The sequence below is a fragment of the Myotis nattereri genome, assembly GCF_964212035.1.
Source record: "Myotis nattereri genome assembly, chromosome: 12".
NCBI classification, from domain to species: Eukaryota; Metazoa; Chordata; class Mammalia; order Chiroptera; family Vespertilionidae; genus Myotis; species Myotis nattereri.
This window is the reverse complement of record NC_138087.1, coordinates 33,436,169-33,457,812: the sequence shown is the minus strand read 5'-3', so window position 1 is coordinate 33,457,812 and position 21,644 is coordinate 33,436,169. Positions and strand designations below refer to the sequence as shown.

The window sequence follows — 21,644 nt, the reverse complement described above, 5'->3', positions numbered from 1 at the left end:
ATCTTGCTCTCTCTCATCTTCTGGCACCCCTATAATTCGGATGTTGGTGCGCTTGAAGCTGTCCCAGAGGCTCCTTACACTATCTTCGTATTTTCGGATTCTTTTTTCATTTTGCTTTTCTGGTTGGGTGTTTTTTGCTTCTTCACATTTCAAATCTTTGACTTGATTCTTGCGCTCCTCTGGTCTGCTGTTGGGAGTCTGTATAGTATTCGTTATTTCAGTCAGTGTATGCTTAATTTCTGGTTGGTTCTTTATCATAACATCGAGGGTCTCATGAGATTTCTTGAGGATCTCACTATATTTATCGGCGGCTTCTAGACAGTTCTTAAGAGACCTTAAAAGTGTGGTTCTAAATGCAATATCCTCCATTGACAGTTTTGTCCTGTTTCTTTGTCTCCGCATTTTTTATGCTTTCTTGGTGCACCCCCTAGTGGTCTTTGTGCGCAGTCTTGTTGTAGTTAAGCCTTGATTGTTGTCGGCAATACCGGGGGTGATTTGACCTCCAGGCTAACTGGCTATGAGAGTCAGCTGTATCTGCAGTGGGAGAGCTTCTGTGCTGGATCTCTAGGGCGGTGCTAATCTAGCATTTGCCTGAGGCTATCTGGCAAATGGCTCTGCGCAGGGCTTGGGCGGGGTGGGTCCCCGGGGATCTACAGGGCGGGCCAGAGCGAGCAGTTATGGCTGCTCTCAGTTCCGTGCCTAGGGGCTCTGCCTCTCAGAGTGCCAGCAACCGCTGCAAACCTCGGAGAGAAAGCTGCCTTCGGGTTCTGACCGAAGCCAGACAGTCCCGCTTCTCCCGTTTGAGTCTGGATCCCTAGAGACTCGCCCGGATCTGGAGCTCAGAGTCTGAAACTCCCTCCCGATTGAAAGCACCAACCGCGCCCTCCGCCTCCAGCCCACTCCGCGTGCACTCCACACCTTAGTATTTCACTTCAGCACTGCACCTCCTCTGAGTCTAGGTATGATATTGTCTTTCCACCTAGTTGTAGAATTTCCACTCAGCCAGCCTTCCTGTGGTTCTGGATGATGTCCGTTCCGTCTTTTAGTTGTTTTTTGAAGTGGTTGTTCCAGGCAGCAATCTCCAGCGTTAACCTATGCTGCCATCTTGGTTTCCATCTATTGATTGATTTTTGAGAGAGAGGAAGGAAGAGCGAGAAGAGAGAGAGAGAGGAAGTGGAAAGAGAGAGAGTAACATTGATTTGTTGTTCTAGTTATTTTTGCTTTCATTGGTGGATTATTGTATGTGCCCTGACTAGAGATAGAACCAACAACCGTGGCAAATCAGGATGACATATAAAAGTAAATATTGCTACTATGAACATACTCCTCTACATGGTTCCTGCACATGTATAAAAGTTTCTCTAAAGCATTTACCTGGGAATGGAAATGCTGCCTTACAGAGTACAAAAAAGAAAAGTGATTTGTTTTAAAAGTAAGCAGTTTAAATAATATGAGATATTTTTTTTGGATAGGAAGAAGCAAAAAGAGCTATCATGTCACACATTGTAATTGACTTTAAAGCAAAATGAATTTCACAGGGGTCTAATTTTATTTTTATTGTGTAAAGATCCTAAGGGCCAAAACCAGTTTGGCTCAGTGGGTAGAGTGTCAGCTTGCGGACTGAAAGGTCCCAGGTTCGATCCCGGTCAAGGGCATGTACCTGGGTTGCGGGCACATCCCCAGTGGGAGATGTGCAGGAGGCAGCTGATCGATGTTTCTCTCTCATCAATGTTTCTAACTATCTTCTCCCTTACTCTCTATAAAAAATCAATAAAATATATTTAAAAAAAAAAAGAAAAGAAAGAACTCTTAAAAAAATAAATAAATAAAGATCCTAAGGAAATATCAGTCTAGTTTAAAATGTCAACCAGAGCTTTCATTTTAGTTAGTGAAAGGTACAATTTTCACATATTACTATCTGAAATGAATTGAATTTTGAAGTCTTAAAAGAATCAATGAAGTTGTATTTTTCTTTCTCCATGTGCATTATCTTTGAAACTTTGAGGGCTTGTTACAGCAATATGAATTAGGGGCAGTCATGTACTGTAACCTAATCTTTTTTTTTAAAATATATTTTATTGATTTTTTACAGAGAGGAAGGGAGAGAGATAGAGAGTTAGAAACATTGATGAGAGAGAAACATCGATCAGCTGCCTCCTGCACATCTCCCACTGGGGATGTGCCCGCAACCCAGGCACATGCCCTTGACCCGAATCGAACCCGGGACCCTCCAGTCCACAGGCTGACGCTCTATCCACTGAGCCAAACCGGTTTCAGCTGTAACCTAATCTTAACTTACCATCAAATTAGTGGCGATTGGGTGGATGGTCTTTTGTTTGGATCACACAGCACTCTAGGTGTTGAGCGGGCTGTGATAAGGGTTTTAGAAAGAGATCGTAAGAGTCAAATGAGGAAAAGCAGAATCTTTAAAAACCCTCACCAAAAGTTAAAAATTAGTATTTTTATTTAATTAGTTTAAGCGAAAATGCCTACAAAATACTATACAGTAATGTGCTAATGAGAAACACCAGATCATATGCTCTGTTATAAAAAGGGGACCCATGTCAGTATTTATGAAGGGATTGATTACAAAAATTGTGGTTTGCTAAACTGACAACACATTTACTACCGAGGAGACTGGCTGCTCTGTTATCAGTTTCAAACAAGGAGGGCTGGTAAGTTACTGAGTATCTTACTTCCATCTGTAAAATGAGGGTGTTTTGCTCTTGTTTTCCCAGCTTGGGGGTTATCCCAGTGCTTTTGAGATCCCTGTGCTAATGAAATAATTACCGAGTACCTACAGAGTTTTAAGGCTTAGTTCTAGTTTTCTGGGTGGATGGCAGATATAAAGAAAATGTTACTTTACTTTTTAAAAAAATTTTAAAATGTATTTTTGCATGCATTGCCTTGTTCCTTCCTCCTTCATCCCTTTAAAATTATTGCAATAAGTGTGAACTTCTTAATATCTGCTACCTTTCTGCAAATGTGGCCTCAGATGTTTTTTGTTTGATCCACAGTTTTATTTTATTTATTTTTTTATTGCTTAAAGTATTACAAAGGGTATTACATACATATGTGTTCATTTTATCCGCCCGCCCTAGACAGTCCCCCAGCCTCCCCTATCCCCCAGTGTCTTATGTCCATTGGTTATGCTTATATGCATGCATACAAGTCCTTTAGTTGATTTCTTACCCCTCTACCTCCTGCCCCCCAACCCTCCCCGGCCTTCCCGCTGCAGTTTGACAATCTGTTTGAGGCAGCTCTGCCTCTGTATCTATTATTGTTCAAAAGTTTATAATGGTCTCTATTATCCATGAATGAGTGAGATCATGTGGTATGTTTCCTTCATTGACTGGCTTATTTCACTTAGCATAATGCTCTCCAGTTCCATCCATGATGTTGCAAATGGTAAGAGTTCCTTCCGTTTTAGAGCAGCATAGTATTCCATCGTGTAGATGTACCACAGTTTTCTAATCCATTCATCTACTGATGGGCACTTAGGCTGTTTCCAGATCTTAGCTATGGTGAATTGTGCTGCTATGAACATAGGGGTGCATATATCTTTTCTGATTGGTATTTCTGGTTTCTTGGGATATATTCCTAGAAGTGGGATCACAGGGTCAAATGGGAGTTCCATTTTCAGTTTTTTAAGGAAACTCCATACTGTCTTCCATAGTGGCTGCACCAGTCTGCATTCCCACCAGCAGTGCACAAGTGTTCCTTTTTCTCCACATCCTCTCCAGCACTTGTCGTTTGTTGATTTGTTGATGATAGCCATTCTGACAGGTGTGAGATGGTACCTCATTGTTGTTTTGATTTGCATCTCTCGGATGATTAGTGACTTTGAGCATGTTTTCATATGTCTATTGGCTTTCTGAATGTCCTCTTTTGAAAGGTGTCTATTTAGGTCCTTTGCCCATTTTTTGATTGGATTGTTTATCTTCCTTTTGTTAAGTTGTATGAGTTCCCTATAGATTTTGGAGATTAGGCCCTTATCAGATATGACATTGGCAAATATGTTTTCCCACACAGTGGGTTTTCTCGTTGTTTTGTTGATGGTTTCTTTTGCTGTGCAGAAGCTTTTTATTTTGATGTAGTCCCATTTGTTCATTTTCTCTTTAGTTTCAAGTGCCCTAGGAGCTGTATCAGTGAAGAAATTGCTTCGGCATATGTCTGAGATTTTGTTGCCTTTGGATTCTTCTAGAATTTTTATGGTTTCCTGTCGTACATTTAAGTCCTTTATCCATTTTGAGTTTATTTTTGTGTATGGTGTAAGTTGGTGGTCTAGTTTCATTTTCTTGCATATATCTGTCCAATTTTCCCAACACCGTTTATTGAAGAGACTATCTTGGCTCCATTGTATGTTCTTGCCTCCTTTGTCAAATATTAATTGAGCATATTGGTTTGGGCCGATTTCTGGGCTCTCTATTCTATTCCATTGATCTATATGCCTATTCTTGTGCCAGTACCAGGCAGTTTTGAGAACAGTGGCTTTGTAATACAACTTGATATCTGGTATTGAGATCCCACCTACTTTGTTCTTTTTCAGGATTGCTGCAGCTATTCGGGGTCTTTTTTTATTCCAGATGAATTTTTGGAGAGTTCGTTCTAGATATCTGAAGTATGCCGTTGGTATTTTAATGGGAAGTGCGTTGAATTTATAGATTGCTTTGGGTAGTATGGACATTTTAATGATGTTGATTCTACCAATCCATGAACACGGTATGTTCTTCCATCTGTTTATGTCTTCCTCTATATCTTTTTTCAACGTCCTGTAGTTTTCTGAGTAGAGGTCTTTTACCTCTTTAGTTAAGATTATTCCTAGGTAGCTTAGTTTTTTTGGTGCGATGATAAACGGGATTGTTTTTATAATCTCTCTTTCTGAAAGTTCACTATTGGTGTATAGAAATGCCTCAGATTTCTTGGGGTTAATTTTGTATCCTGCTACATTGCCAAATTCATGTATTAAGTCTAGTAGCTTTTTGATGGAGTCTCTAGGGTTCTGTATGTATAATACCATGTCGTCTGCAAATAAGGACAGTTTTACTTCCTCTTTTCCAATTTGGATGCCTTTTATTTCTTCTTCTTGCCGAATTGCAATGGCTAACACTTCCAGTACTATGTTGAACAGGAGTGGTGAGAGGGGGCATCCCTGTCTTGTTCCTGTTCTTAGGGGAAATGGTGTAAGTTTTTGTCCATTGAGTATGATGTTGGCTGTGGGCCTGTCATATATGGCTTTTATTATGTTGAGGTATGATCCTTCTACTCCCACCTTGCTGAGAGTTTTTATCAAAAATGGGTGTTGAATTTTGTCAAATGCTTTTTCTGCATCAATTGAAATGACCATGTGGTTTTTTTCTTTCAATTTGTTTATGTGATGTATCACGTTTATTGATTTGCGGATATTGTACCATCCTTGCATCCCTGGGATAAATCCTACTTGGTCATGGTGTATGATCTTTCTGATGTACTGCTGAATCCGATTTGCTAAGATTTTGTTGAGGATTTTGGCATCTATGTTCATGAGGGATATTGGCCTGTAATTCTCTTTCATTGTGTTGTCTTTACCTGGTTTTGGTATTAGGGTGATGCTGGCTTCATAGAATGAGCTTGGAAGTGTTCCTTCCTCTTTAATTTTTTGTAGTAGTCTGAGGAGGATAGGTTTTAGTTCTTCCTTGAATGTTTGGTAAAACTCCCCTGTGAAGCCGTCTGGTCCTGGGCTTTTGTTTGCTGGAAGCTTTTTGATGACTGCTTCAATTTCTTCCATAGTTATTGGCCTGTTGAGATTTTTAGATTCTTCCTGATTGAGTTTTGGAATGTTGTATTTTTCTAGGAATTTGTCCATTTCCTCCAGGTTGTCTAGTTTGCTGGAGTAGAGCTGTCCATAGTATTTTTTAACAATCATTTGTATTTCTGTGGGGTCTGTTGTTATTTCGCCTCTATCGTTTCTGATTTTGTGTATTTGGGTCCTCTCTCTTTGCTTCTTGGTGAGTCTGGCTAGAGGTTTGTCAATCTTGTTTATCCTTTCGAAGAACCAGCTCTTGGTTTCATTGATTTTCTGTATTATTTTTTTGGTCTCTATGTTATTTATTTCTGCTCTAATCTTTATTATCTCCTTCCTTCTGCTCACTCTGGGGTTTTCTTGTTGCTCTCTTTCTAATTCTTTGAGTTGTAGAGTTAGCTGATTTACTACCATTTTTTCTTGTTTTTTGAGATAGGCCTGTAGAGCTATAAACTTCTCTCTCAGGACTGCTTTCATTGTGTCCCATAGGTTTTGGATTGTTGTGTTTTCATTGTCATTAGTTTCCAGGATGTTTTGAATTTCATGATTTTTATGAGTTTATTAATTCGTCTTTTATCTCAGAAGAACCTTTTTATAGTCTTTGATGGGTGTGCCCTCATTTTTATGTTCTTTTTTTTTTTTAATATATTTTATTGATTTTTTTACAGAGAGGAAGGGAGAGAGATAGAGAGTTAGAAACATCGATCAGCTGCCTCCAGCACATCTCCTACTGGGGATGTGCCCGCAACCAACGTACATGCCCTTGACCGGAATCGAACCTGGGACCTTTCAGTCCGCAGGCCGACGCTCTATCTACTGAGCCAAACCGGTTTCGGCCATTTTTATGTTCTTAAAAAGAAAAAAAAAAGCCCATTCTCAGCTTGCTAGCACATTTGGTAGGGTTAAAAGTCTAAGTCTTCCCTCTTTTCTTCCTACTTTTAATCTTTTAGTCCATCTTCATTTATTTATCAATATCTTTTGGGATGTTTTTAATTTATACCACCTGTGTATTTGTAGGTGACACAATCAAATTACATATGTGTGTCATAAAAACAACAGATGTGGCCATATTCCAGCTGGAATATGGGTTCTTAAATGCCCTCTCCTTGTGGTTGGAGTTATTTTCTGTTTACTGAGATACGTTTCAGCTGAGGCACAGAGGGAACAGTGTACTAGAATGCCTCTCCTGGTGTGATGTCCCACATGGTACTATTTTACAGAAGGTAATGGAGTATATAGACAAGGTTTTGTGGTCAAATAATATTTGGGAAACACGGAGTTAAGCAAAATTAAATAGGTTTCTATGGTAGGGCCTCTCAGAGCCTCGGAATACCTGTCAGCACCATGACTAAGAGGAGGAGAAAAGGAAGCCAAGTGTTTCTGACCACAGCCTCTGGTAGGGCTAACGTTCCATTAGAAATAGTTTGGGAAATAATTGGTTTACTATGATATTGCATCATTTCTCTGTATTAGGTGGGAATGATGCATTATTAGTGAAGTTTCTTATGTGTCTTATTGCTGCCGTGTCATCCTTCACTTTCCCAGTGACTGAATGCAGTCATTATAGAGTGGGTGCTGGATGCTCACAGTGCTGAGAAGAGGGTGCTCATTGGCATGGAAGTGGCCCAGAGGGTAAGGGCTGTGGCCTCAATTTCGGTACCGTTTCTGTGGATGGTTATGGGTGCATCGTTCATGCTCTGATGCCAGTAACTCCCTTAAATAGCTCCTGATTCTAGTTATGCTATTGAAGACTGAAGAGTTCTTTTAAACTGCCATCTTATTCCCGGTAGGTGGAAGGCAAAGGAAAGATCCTTGATAAAATTCTCAGTTACACATATGTGCACAGATCATGATCCAGTGATGAATTATTTCAGAAAACCAGACAAACAAATGGTAAATAGACAGAGTAGGACAGGCCTAGAAAGTTGGCTGGGTAATTGGGGTGAAGATAGGGGAGAATCAGGAGGAAATATTGGCCCAGTGGAGGTCAGGAGAGTGACAAATACCCCCAAGCACCTGCTGAACATGTAGAAGAGCTAATTTGATGGGCAGAATCTGGAAGAGGCATTTGTCTATGAACTTGGGCTGGTGTGTAGACTTTCTGCTGAGATTCTATAGCTTTAAGCATTGAACAGTTTGGCAAATTTTGACTTGTCATTGTGGTGCTTGTTTGTAGCTGAGGTCTTTTGGAGACCTTTACATTACACCAGTTTTATCACCAACCCCCAAGTAAAGCAGCTTCTATTATAAGCTTTGCCAGTGTTTGTGCAGAACAGTGTTTGTGTAGAACAGTTGTACCCCTGGGTGGGGAGAACGTGGCAGCTTTATGTCTTTGCCTGCCCTAAATTTTAGCTCTTTGGATCTTTGTTGACAATTGTTGCTGAGAGAGGAGGATGATATGTTGTATTTTAAAATGATCAGAACTGGAAGCATAGGGCTTACAAGTGAAGGCTCAGGAGTCAGGTAGATTTAGGTTTATCTTTGCCACCGACTACTGGCGAGGAGTATTAGGTTTCCCCATTTGTTCATTTAGGTTTAACATTATCCATGTTACCAGGTGTGGTATATAGGTATGTGTAGTATAATGAGGTACAGTGTGGTTAACACTTCTCCTAAATGATAGACTAGGCATACTCTGTCTGAGTTTGTTTAGGAGACTGATGCGCGTTGGTGCTTGCATAGAGCCTGTCCTTGTAGGCAGTTAGCCAGTTCAGTCAATAGTAGAGAACGGAAACTGGAGAAGAAATTTTGAAGTGGTAAAATTTGTCTACAGCCTCTTTACACCTGCTATTCTTAGTATTTCAACCACTCCTTAAATTGAAATTATATGAAATTCCAATAATTTCTTGAAGTTATAGTTTTAGCCTCAAGCCAACTTTGGCCTTGCCCATTACTTGGTCTTGCAAAAAACATGTTATTTGCCTATTAATGGGGATAATGTCAGTAATAAATGTTATAGGACTTTATTATCTCTTTACACATGTTTGACTGTGATTTTGGGGGGAGGCTTTCCAGTAAGATTTACTAGAGAATAGTGGAGATTTATTCTCTCTGTTCTAAGAAATTTTCTAAACATTTTGTGACCTTTAGCATGCTCAGTGTTCCATGAATCTCTGGGAAGGTGCTAGTCCTCATGTTTTCGTGAAGAAAGACTGGAAGCTTAGAAAATCTCATTTTTTGCCCTGGCCAGTGGCAGAGCTGGGGTTATAATCTGGGTCTTCTGCCAGCATTCTTACTTCTCTGCCCTTATCCCCTTAGACTGCAGGTCTGAGGATGTCAAACGAGTCAGCCTTAGTTATTTAAAAAAAAAAAAAATCCGTCAGTAATAAAGTTAAGATCTCTGTAAATGTAGAAGTTTCAGAGGAATGCTTTGTTCCTAAATTTGCAAGTTCATTCAGTTTAAAAATGATTCCTATAATATAGCTCTCATATTCATTATTCATATTCATATTCATTGCCTCCGTAATGACTTTTAAATAGGACTTTATTATTAGAATGACTGGACTGAAGTCTGATTGGACTAGGGTTAAGAGATTGCATCACTATAAATAGAGATAAAATATTTTATATAATTTGATCTACTTTTTATGAAGTTTCATAAGTTGGAACTTAGGATCTTCTCTAAAACACTTACTTTGACCAATTTCCAAATAGCAAACTTCCCACTGTGGGGTTAAAGATAGAATGAGTACTTAGGAGAATTTGGGGATTAAATTATTTCTGTTGGCACTTTCAATTATGTTAAGTGAGGCAGAGCTTCATTAACTGCTCCATCAACTATTTTTCTAACCCAAAAGCTTGAGGAGGTAAGATTACTACATTGATTAGAGAATAATCTATAGACCAGAATGAAAACAGAAAACCCCGTACATTTTCAGTGTGTAAGAGAAATATTAGATGTGATTGTCTGTGAGGCCATTGGCATAGTTATTGGAGAGGGCCTTATGGGTATACATCAATTAATTTAATGTCCCCCTTTTTAAAAAAATGCTTTTATTGACTTAAAAAATATTTTTTTTAATTTTAAATATATTTTTATTGCCCTGGCCGGTTTGGCTCAGTGGATAGAGCGTCGGCCTGCAGACTGAAGGGTCCCAGGTTCGATTCCGGTCAAGAGCATGTACCTTGGTTGCGGGCACATCCCCAGTATAGGGGTGTGCAGGAGGCAGCTGATTGATGTTTCTCACTCATCGATGTTTCTAACTCTCTATCTCCCTTCCTCTCTGTAAAAAATCAATAAAATATATATTTAAAAAAATATTTTTATTGATTTCAGAGAGGAAAGGAGAGGGAGATATAGAAACATCAGCGATAAGAGAGAATCATTGATCAGCTGCCTCCTGCACTCCCCCTACTGGGGATTGAGCCCGCAAGCTGGGCATGTGCCCTTGACTGGGAATCGAACCCGGGACCCTGCAGTCTGCAGGCTGACGCTCTGTCCACTGAGCCAAACCAGCTAAGGCAACTTTTTTCTTTTCTTTTCTTTTTTTTTTTTAGAGAAAGAAACAGGGAGGAAGGGTGAGGGAGAGGAATATCAATGTGAGAGAGAAACATTGATTGGTTGCCTCCCATATGCACCCCATCCAGGAATCAAACCCACAACCAGGGTATGTGCCTTGACCGGGAATCAAGCCAGTGAAGTTTTGGTGCAGGGGATGATGCTCAACCAACTGAACCACACCAGCTAGGGCAATGTCAGTCTTTAATAGCACCTTGAACAGGTTGAGAAGGGTTTAAAGGCATTGCAGTTCCTTCATGATTGCATTAGAATGTCACATTCTCTGATATTTATATTTTATTATGAGAAAGGCATATGGGAAAATACATATTCTGTATACATTTTAAGTAATTGTGAATACTATAGTGAACTAATTGATTGGTAAGGTCTAATAAAATCAGAATCTTTTCCAAAAACCTAACTCTGTTTTAAAATTGATTTTTAGAGAGATAGGAAGGGAGAGTGATAGAGGGAAACATCTATGAGAGAGAAACATCATCAACTGGCTGCCTCCTGCACACCCCCTACTGGGGATCCAGCCCTGAACTGAGGCATGTGCCCTGACCGGGAATCGAACTGGTGACCTCTTGGTTCATGGGCTGACACTCAACCATTGAGCACTGACCAGGCATAACCTTAACTCTTATACCAGCAATTCTAACCTTTTCTCTCTATCATCGCCCTTCATGTTGGGCTATTGTTAGAAAACTGTATCATTCCTGCAATTCTACCAAAGTTTGGAGAAGAGATGTTTGTTTTTTTAACAGCTAATCTGTGTTTAAAATTCATAATCAACATAGAGTTTAATATTTACTTGAAGAAGCAATAAAAGCACAATGTACTGTGGCTTAGGCTAGTGCTAAGAGATTTTCCAATAGAGGTAAATTTTTTGGAAATGATGTATCATGCTAAAATTGAATTGGATGGGGATGAGAGAGGGATGAAAGAACATGTATTTTGCTAGTGGTATCTTGAAATATTACCTGATGTTGAATATGACTTCTAAACTAATATACAAATAAACAAACGAAGTGGAAATAACTCAAAACTAAAAGGTGTGCCAAAAATAGAAAACACTCCAGATCATGTGTTTTGGAGAAATGATTGTTTTACTAATAGCAAGTGGGGACTTACCTTACATTTATGTTGGGAATCAGGAAGTCATTTGGTTTAGTTTTATACTAATATTTATATAGAACCACATTATGCTCATAATAACCTTGCAGAATTAATAATGGGTATAAATATGCTTCTTGAATAATAATTGCTTTATTTTTCATTTCTAAGTGAATTAAAATATAGAGTGTAATAATTTTGGCAGATGATGCTTTGATTAGTAAATGTTATGTTTACTAGTGTAATAATGTTTGATTTTTTTTCTCTCTCTCTCCTGGTTCCAGGGTGTGGATGAATGGAACATAGCTCGCCTAAATACTATCTTGGATGTGGTTGAGGAAGAGTGCGGTATTTCTATTGAGGGTGTAAATACCCCTTATCTCTATTTTGGCATGTGGAAAACCACATTCGCGTGGCACACCGAGGATATGGACCTCTACAGCATTAATTATCTCCATTTTGGAGAGCCCAAGTCTTGGCAAGTTACATGTTTAATATTCATTCACTTTGGAATTTTGAAGTTTGGGCAAGGCACTATAATCTATTGAAGAGGATGTTTTTCCCTTGGTGGAATCAGATTTAATATGAGCTATAAGAAAGTTTTCTACTGTAATAATGAATTGTCTTCCACTTTGCCCAGGGTTTTGCTCAAAGTCATGAAGCTAGTGGTGACTTGTCTATCTAAAGTTGCCTACAGACCATTATGTGTATATGTGTGTGATGTGTTGATAGATATTTTAGTCTTGAATAATTTGTTAGGCATCTTTACTTATCTGACCATTTGTTGGAAGGTGTAGGGGAAAATTGACTTCCTGGATGTAAAGTATCAAATAATCTTAATAATCTTCCAGTCCAGCCTCCTGTAAATAAATGACCATTTCTATATAGTTTGTGATGGCTGGAGGGAGAGGAGAGATGAATCAGGAGGTCTGTTATCGCTCTTTGAATAATAGGCATGGGTCAGAGAGCAAGTGAATGTTGATATGTGTTCTTAAATTGCAGTTTCCTCTGTTTCTGAACTTAATTTTTCTTAAGATTTACTGCTCTGTAAAATGCATTAGATAGTACATTCATTGCGCATTTGTAATTATTAGCCTGCTAACCCTGGTATCCTTTGTGGTCAGGCATTTTCATGTTTAAACTTGTTTTAATGAGTTAACTCTTTTCTATAATATCAGTCTACTTTCTTTAATACATGTACATCAGGATAACACACAGGCAGGAGCATATGAAGCATAATCTGGACAACAGGAAATTGGATGTTCTGAGGAACATTTAGGATACCCTTTAGGTATTGTGCCAGCCCAGCAGCTTTCTTGGTTCCTATTTAAAGAGAATGGTATCTTTCAAGTTCTGCTGATCATGAGTTGAGATACAGTGTATAAGTTCTAGTCCAATCTTGCCATTGAGGTTTTATCCTTTGGTGACGTGAGGAATGGTAAGCTTTCTCCAAAAAATTCAAATATAGGAAAACTTCTTAATGATTGAAAATGACATCTAATTGGAAGGAAAGTATTAGGTGGAAGGGCAAAGTTCTTAGGATATACAAGAGAAATCCAGGCAGTTCTTAGCTTGCTGTGGAGTTATTTTCATCTAAAAATACTTAGTGGGAAGCTGTTTCCACTGAGCCAAACTGAGCAGGGCTATTTAACTTATTTTAAAGGTAAGCACATTTAATTTGATTAATTCTTAGCATTCTGCTCTTTTAATGGAATAAATCAAACTTAAACATTTTGAATACATGGTGTAGGATGTTGAGAGGTTTTATGACTGTGTGATGGGATTATTCATTTCACAGTTATTTACAGGTGGCTCAGTTGTGAGCACACACTCTAGGCCCTGTGGGTCTCTATTTGTAATCTTTCAACAACTTTCTAAACATCTGTCATCCTTTAGTACTTTTGGGACTTAGCTCTTGGAGGCTTTGGGAAATATTACGAAGTAGTGCGCAGGCTCCTGGATAGTGATCTCCATGCTTTCTGACACCCCCTTTCAGAGTGGATAAAATTAAATGGAGTGGATAAATCAATGTGCTGATAAAATCTAGTAGTATTTAGGTAAGTAGGTACTATATTTCCCTTAAGAAAAATGAAATGTTAGTAGCAAAACTTTCCTGGAGGTTTGTTAGATATTAATTAATGAGAATGCCTGGGACATTAATTTGAGTTTTTAGTGTTAGAGGAGTTTAGATGAGGTTCCTGCTTTCTTACAGAGAAAGATTATTTCCTCTTGTCTTGAGAAAGTATTATGTTGTCTCCTAAAAATGACTTATGGGAGAATATTCTGGTCAGGGAAAAGACTGATTCTAGAATCTTGTGTCTTTGGGAAGGAGCACTGCAGTTTGTGAGAATAATTATGCGAGTGTCCAAAGTATTTCTTTCTTCCAGTATATATATTTTCAGCATTTAATTACTCTATTAGTTATTAAGCATATAATCGCCATTATATGCATTAAGGGTAGATTTATAATAACACTATTATCTTTAACCTTGACCATTATTTATAATGGTAAAGTAATAAAACACAGCAGTGAATATGACAGCTAATCTACATTCCATTTTCTAAGATAACTGCTGTAGGAAATGAATGATATAAATGACTGTAAGTGTATTTCCCAGTAGATTTAAAAAAGATTATATTAGCTCAGTGTTAAATACTTTGAGGTAAACTCAATCATCATTAAAATTCATTCTAGTAATCATCATAATATATTTAAAGTGAGCTTTGAAAGTTGGTAGAAGCAGTACAAATTCATATAAATATTGGGAGGCAGGCAGTGTGTGTGGCAGAGCTAGGACACAAGGGACCAGCAATCAGGTCTCTAGTCCTTATTCTGCTACTAACATCTGGCTTTGGACAAACACCTGTACTTCTGTGGACTCTAGTTTTCTCACCCACAAAATGACAAGGTTAACCAGCATGATCTCCAACAATAGGAATATTTTCACTTACTCTACAAAGTGAGAGGATGACAAAGTGATGTAGGTGTGTGTGTGCACATGTGCATACACTGGTTTCCTTTCCTGCTTGTTGAGTTGGATCTGAAACAGTTGCCTTTACTCTTCTCCAGGGGTGACCTCTCCTGAGCTTGACATCTCTTTCCTGGCTGTGTCTTCCTCCTTCTCTCTGGCCTTACAGGCTGGCAATGAACTTCTGCTTCTTCTTCATCTTCAGTTCTTCATACCAAGTTTTTGATATGATTATTGCAAAGACTGCTGCCTAGAATCCCCTCCCTACTTCCATGTCTACACTGCTCTCCTCTGCCCCTGTATCCCTTAGATTTTTGCCTGAAGGCTTTTTAGATCAATCTGTTTAAGGGCAGAGAAGGAAAAAAAACACACATGTAAAGATTCTTGTCTAAAATGTAACTGTTAAGACACCAAGTTTCCTGAGATTTCTGAGTAGCTGCATAATATGCACAGCCCCAGGTGGGAGCCCCGAGATACATTCTTTTATGGGCACTATATATGGCAGATTTTGCTTAGTAAGTTTTCATGAATACAGGGATGTACTGAGGAGACTTTCAGAGGGGCTGGCGATTTATTTAAGCATTTCTGGCATAAAGGTTTAAGGGCAAAAGAATGCTTAAAGTAAGCAGATAGAAAACTGCTGTGGCAGTCAGTGGTATTTATTTCTTTTTGGAATTAATATTGACTTTGGAGCAAGAAGACCTGTTTTAAAATCCCAATCTGTCACTTACCAGCTGAATGACTTAGGGCAAAACACTGTACGACTTTAATCATAAATTTCTTTAAATGCCAAATGGAGGCATGATTTATTCACTGTCTACTTATAGGATTGCTAGAAGGGTCCAGGGATATACTCTGTGTGAAAGTGCTTTGTAATCTGTAAAGTACTATCCAAATATTTATAATTACCATTATTTTAATAACCTTATGAAAATGAATCCCTTTCTTTCTTTGGTCATAGTAATTACTTTAAGTCTAAACTTGGCATATAATAGATTGGAAATTTCAAGGGTACAATATAATTCTCCCAAGCATCCTGTGTTATGGTAGTGGTTAACTGCTGGGGGATATAGAAGTAGATGATGTCTTGAATACTCCTTTCCAAGTCCATGTCCAAACACAATGAGTAAGAGATTTTCAGATTTACTCTGTAGAGAATGAGAGAGGTGAGGTTGAAGAAGACATGTCTTAAGCTGTGGAAAGGTCTAAAATCAAGAGAGAAGGTTTTTCTGAATGTTATGGATTTGGTTAAATTTTATTCAACCAACCGAGATTTTGTTAAAATGCTATGCAGCAATCAGTGATGTCAGATGATTCAGAATAAATATAAAATTAGTTTGATGCTTTTTTATTGAATCATTTTTTAAAAAATATGTTTTTATTGGTTTCAGAGAGAGGAAGGGAGAGGGAGAGAGAGAGAGAACATAGATGAGAGAGAAACATTGATTGGCTGCCTCTGCATGCCCCCTTTTGGGGATTGAGCCCACAGCTCAGGCATGTGTTCTGATTGGAATCAAACAGTGATCTCCAGGTTCATGGGTCTATGCTCAACCACTGAGCCATGCTGGCTGGGTTTTTTAGTGTGCTGTTATATTTGAGAGTACCAGCTGTTTGTTATTTTTAATTTATCTTTTATTGTTGAAAGTGTTACAGATGTCCCTCTTACTCGCCCCCCCAGTACCCCCCCTCCCTTTACTGCGCTGTTGTCTTTGTCCATGGGTTATGCATATCTATCTATCTATCTATCTATCTATCTATCTATCTATCTAATAAAAGCCTAAGTGACCTTCACGGTGAAATGACCAGAAAAACTGGTTGCTATGATATGCACTGATCACCAGCAGGTAGGCGCTCAAAGCAGGAGCTGAACCCTGGTGGTCAGTGTGGCTGGAGCCTCTCCCGTGGACACTCCCCCTGCGTGCCCCTCCCCCATTCAGACCATAACCAGGATGGCGACTGGCATTGAGACTGACTGGGCGCTAGCCTGCAGCTGCTTCTCAGTCATGGGTGCACCAGTATCGTCCTAGGACAGGGGCAGAGACTGCAGTGGAGCAGTAGCGAGCCTACTGAGTGGCGGCAGGTGCAGTGGGGCCAGGATGAGCCGGCCAGGGCCTGGGCTGGCCACCCCCTCCCCCCAGCTGCCTGCCGCTTCGTGCTCTACCACATCCCTCAGGGGATGTTGGACTGCCCATTTCAGCTTGATCCCCTGAAGGCCATGCGGAGGGACCCCACAGGTGCATGAATCCGTGCACCGTGCCTCTAGTTTGTATATAAGTTCTTTGGTTAATCTCCCCACTCCCCCCCCGCCCCCCCCCCGCCCCCCCCGCCCCAGATTCCTCAGTCTGTTCCATGGTTCCATGTGTTTAGAACAAAATAGACCCAGAGGAAAAAAAGAGCACCAGCTCTTTAAAAAATTAATTCTTTATTGTTGAAAGTATTACGTATGTCTCTTTCCCCCTCCAGCTGGCCCACCTCCCACTCCAGGCCTTTAACAGCCTATTAACTGTGTCCATGGATTATGCATACAAGGTCTTTGGTTGATTAACCCTCCCCACGCCCACCCTGCCTTCCCTCTGAGATTCCTCACTCTGTTCCATCTTCCATGTCTCTTGATTCATTCTGTTCATGTTACTTAGATTCCACTTAGGGGGAGCGTATCAGTTTTTGTACCAGTGTGTTGTGTTTTCAGTTCTGGCATTAGTTTTTAGTGAGATGAGACCTTGAGCAATTGTTAGATAGCCCCAATTTCCTCTTGTTAGACACTCATATGGTTCTGATGCCCATTTTGTAACGTAGTGTGTGGAATAATTAAAATAACTATGTACATAGCATATACCACAGCTCCTGATCTACACTAATAAAAGAGAAAAATGGTAATTGGCGTACGACGATACCCTTTTCATTGGCTAATCAGGGCTATATGCAAATTAACTGCCAACTATGATAGGCAGTTAACTGCCAACTAAGATTGGCAGTTAACTGCCAACAAGATGGCGGCTAATTTACATATGTAGGCACAATGCAGGGAGGCGAAAGGGAAAGCAGGAAGAAGCCCCCTGCCACTGACAGTGATCGGAAACCCAGGGGGGAGCTAAGAGCTGGGGGGCAGGGCAAAGGCGGCCCTGGGGCCGCCTTTGCCCTGCCCCCCAGCCATGATCGGAGAATCAGGCGCCTTTGCCGCTCTGGCCAGTGATAGCAGGAAGTAGGGGTGGAGCCAGCGATGGGAGCTGGACACGGTCGAAGCTGGCAGTCCCAGGAGCTAGGGGTCCCTTGCCTGGGCCTAAGGCGAAGCCCACGATCGCGGGGCCGCTGCAGCTGTGGGTCCCCGCTGCCCGAGCTGGACGCCTCAGCCAGAGGCATTAGGCCTGGGTGGGGGCGGAGCCTGCAACCGCGGGGAGCTGGGGGTCCCCTGCCCAGGCCTGACACCTCTGCCGGAGGCCTCAGGCCTGGTCAAGGGGCCGATCCGGTGATTGGTGACCGGAGGGTGATGAGGGTCAACTCCTCTGGCCGAGGCATCAGGCCTGGGCGGGGGGCTGAGCCGGGGATTGGGGGGATATGATGGTCCCCTTGCCCAGGCCTGAAGCCTGGGTCAGAGGCGTCAGGCTTGGGCGGGGGGTGGAGCAAGCGATCAGAGGGAGATGGGGGTCCCCTGCCCAGGCATGATTCCTGGGCCAGAGGCCTCAGGCCTGGGCGGGGGCCAGAGCCAGTGATCGAGGGGACATGGGGGTCCCCTGTCCAAGCCTGACACCTCTGGCGGAGGCGTCAGGCCTGGGCAAGGGGCCGATCAGGTGATCAGAGGGTGATGGGGGTCTACGCCTCTGGCTGAGGCATCAGGCCTGGGCAAGGGGCAGAGCCAGCAATCGGAGGGGTCTGGGGGTCCCCTGCCCAGGCCTGATGCCTGGGCCAGAGGCATCAGGCCCTGGGCTGGGGGCAGAAGCAGTGATGGGGGGAAATGAGGGTCCCCTGCCCAGGCCTGACACCTCTGTCAGAGGCGTCAGGCCTGGGCAAGGGGCCGATCCTGCGATTGGAGGGTGATGGGGGTCAACGCCTGAGGGCTCCCAGTATGTGAGAGGGGGCAGGTGGGCTGAGGGACACCCCCCCACACACACACCCAGTGCACGAATTTTGTGCACCGGGCCCCTAGTATATCATAAGTGCTCAGTAGATATTAACATATTTCATACAGTTACCAGATACATAGTGCATGTCATATAGAAGTTCATGTATGAGGTTATATATAAGACTTCATTGATTTTATATTAATAAGAATTCTTGATTCTAAAAGGCAGAACCCCAACTTAAGCAAAAAGGCTGTTTTCCATTGTAAGTAGTTGGGATAAGCTAGAAGCATGGCTCAATCCAGGAGATCAGATGCTCCTACTGGGTGTCTGTCTCATCCTCTCCCTTCATCTTTCCTGCCCTCCATTCACTCCTTCTCATCTCACCTCTACCCCTTCTTTTTTTAAACCCTCACCTGAGGATATTTTTCCATTGATTTTTAGAAAGAGTGGAAGGGAGAAGGAAAGACAGAGAGAAAAATATTGATGTGAAAGAAACACATCGATTGGTTGCCTCCTGCACAAGCCCCAACCAGGCCCGGGCTGGTACATGCAACCAAGGTACAAGCCCTTCACCAGAATTGAATCTGGGACCCTTTGGTCCAGAGGGTGAAACTCTACCCACTGAGCCAACCCGGCTAGGGTACCCTACCCTTTCTTTTTTCTTCCTGGGATAGAGGAGAAGCTGTTTACAAATAACTATATATTTGATTATTGTTGCATTTTAGAATTCAAGTCTTACTTTAACAAACAAACAAATGAATAAGTTATATGGTGTCATAGTGACCTAAGCATCCTTTTCATCAAAATGTGAGCTCCTGCCCTAGCCGGTTTGGCTCAGTGGATAGAATGTTGGCCTGCAAACCAAAGGGTCCCAGGTTCGATTCTGGTCAAGGGCATGTACCTGGGTTGCCAGCTCCTCCCTGGTCCGGGCCCTAGTTAGGGCTCATGCAGGTGGCAACGAATCGATGTGTTTCTCTCACAGTGATGTTTCTCTCTGTCTTTCCCTCTGCCTCTTCCACTCTCCCTTAAAACCAACGGAAAAAATATCCTCGGGTGAGGATTAACAACAAAAACAAAACCAAAAAACCAAAATCAAACAAACAAAAAAAGTGAGATCCTGGGTTGAGGAGAGCCTAATTGTCTTGTTCACTGGCACATCTCCTGTGCCTGACACATAGAAGGTACTCAATAAATTTTTCTTAAATGGACAGTTTCCTGCCCTAGCTGGTTTGGCTCAATGGATAGAGCGTCGGCCTTTGGACTGAAGGGTCCCGGGTTCGATTCCAGTCAAGGGCACATGCCTGGGTTGTGTGCTTGATCTCCAGTGGGGGGCATGCAGGGGGCAGCCAATCAATGATTCTCTCTCATCATTGATGTTTCTATCTCTCTCTCCCTCTCCCTTCCTCTCTGAAATCAATAAAAATATTTTTTTAAAAAATGGACAGTTTCCTTCTTGAGTTTCTTTTTTTCCTTTAAACACCTACAGTAGAACATTACTTTAGGGATTGGACAGCTTGGTAATATTTAATGATACATTCAATTAGTAACCCATGCTACTAACCCCTACTTTTAACTTACATTTTGGTAAATTTAGTCTCATTAATATGTTCTCATTGCAAATGTTAGACCTATGATTGGAAAACTGCGGCTCGTGAGCCACATGCGGCTCTTTGGCCCCTTGAGTGTGGCTCTTCCTAAGCCTTAGGAGTACCCTAATTAAGTTAATAAAAATGTACCTACCTATATAGTTTAAGTTTAAAAAATTTGGCTCTCAAAAGAAATTTCAATTGTTGTACTGTTGATATTTGGCTCTGTTGACTAATGAGTTTGTCGACCACTGTGGGTAATGGTAAAAGCTGTATCCTTTTGATGGTTTGTATAGAAAAAATACTCTTCAAAGTAATGGTGACTTGTTTCTGGTTTTATTTACTCAGAGAAAATTGCTTTATAAATAAAAACAAGACTTTATTTTTAAATTTTTTATATATGGATTTTAGGGAGATAGAGGGAGATAGAGTGCAAGAGAAACATTGACTTGTTGTTCCACTTACTTATGCGTTCATTGATTCATTCTTGTATGTACCCTGACCAGGGATTGAACCCACAACCTGGAGTATGGGGATGATGCTGTAGCCAATTGAAATACCTGGTCAGGGTTCCCCAAAATATTTAATTAATACTTTTAAAAATTGATTTTAGAGAGAGAAGGAGAGGGAGAGGGAAAGGAAGATGAAGGAAGGGGGATAGAGAAAGAAGGAGAGAGAGTGAGAGAGAGAGAGAAAAACATCGATTTGTTCTTCTACTTATTTATGCACTAAGTGGTTGTATATTGTATGTGTCCTGCCAGGGGATAGAACATGCAACCTTAGTGTATCAGAACGATGCTTTAACCTACTGAGCTACCTGGCCAAGGCCTTTAATTAATACTTTTAAATCAAAGTATTACATAATATTAACTGGATATGTTATCTGATTATTTGTAGGCATATTATGTATATACTGTTAGAAAATATTTTTTAAAAAGATTTAAAAAAATTGGAAATATGCCCCAAAAAGTATGGTATTAGTTTTGTGCTCATGCACTAGCTATTTTTATAGAGAAAAGAGGGTACAATGATAAATGATAGGAAAAATTTTTATTGATCAAATTTTACTTAGACCAGAGCCTGACTTGGAGATAAACACAACCACATCCACATGCCTATAGTCCAGACCCTTGCTCAGCATAGAGTTCCCTAAAGCAGCGTTCACCAACCAGTGGTCCGGACCACTGGTGGTCCGTGAGGTCTGAAAGGTTGGCGACTGCTGCCCTAAAGGAAGCTCATGAGGTCTAGTGTTTGTGATTTTGAAAGTAAATCTCACTCTTTTCCCTGAAATGCTGAGATGTAACGCCTTTTCACTAACTGATGGGTAATTGTGGGTGATTAATGTAAACTTACATTAATTAAATACTTTTGATGCCCCTGATAAGTGTAGTAGGGACTTGTAAATTCCTTCAGGATACCTCATATTGCCTTGTTATTGCTCTTTCACTTAAAGCAAACACTACCACCTACATGAACCAGAGAAACCTCTTCAAATGAAAAAAAAATTGCTGAATCAAATCCATAACTCTTAGGGAAAAATCAGGTTAATGTAATGCCATGTAGTTAATGGAAAACAAGCATTAGTGCTATTAGCTTTGCAAATTACTGTGGCAGTTCACAATTTTTTTTTTT

At 40.8% G+C, this 21,644-nt stretch overlaps 1 protein-coding gene across 1 annotated transcript in view; it reads left to right on the top strand.

The window, feature by feature from the left end:
• The window catches only part of KDM4C (lysine demethylase 4C), a 328,521-nt gene that overhangs the window by 46,404 nt on the left and 260,473 nt on the right, over positions 1-21,644 (top strand). The window contains exon 5 of the mRNA XM_081103409.1: positions 11,681-11,874. Coding sequence (XP_080959535.1) covers positions 11,681-11,874 — 194 coding nt within the window. The remainder of the gene's footprint in view (positions 1-11,680; positions 11,875-21,644) is intronic.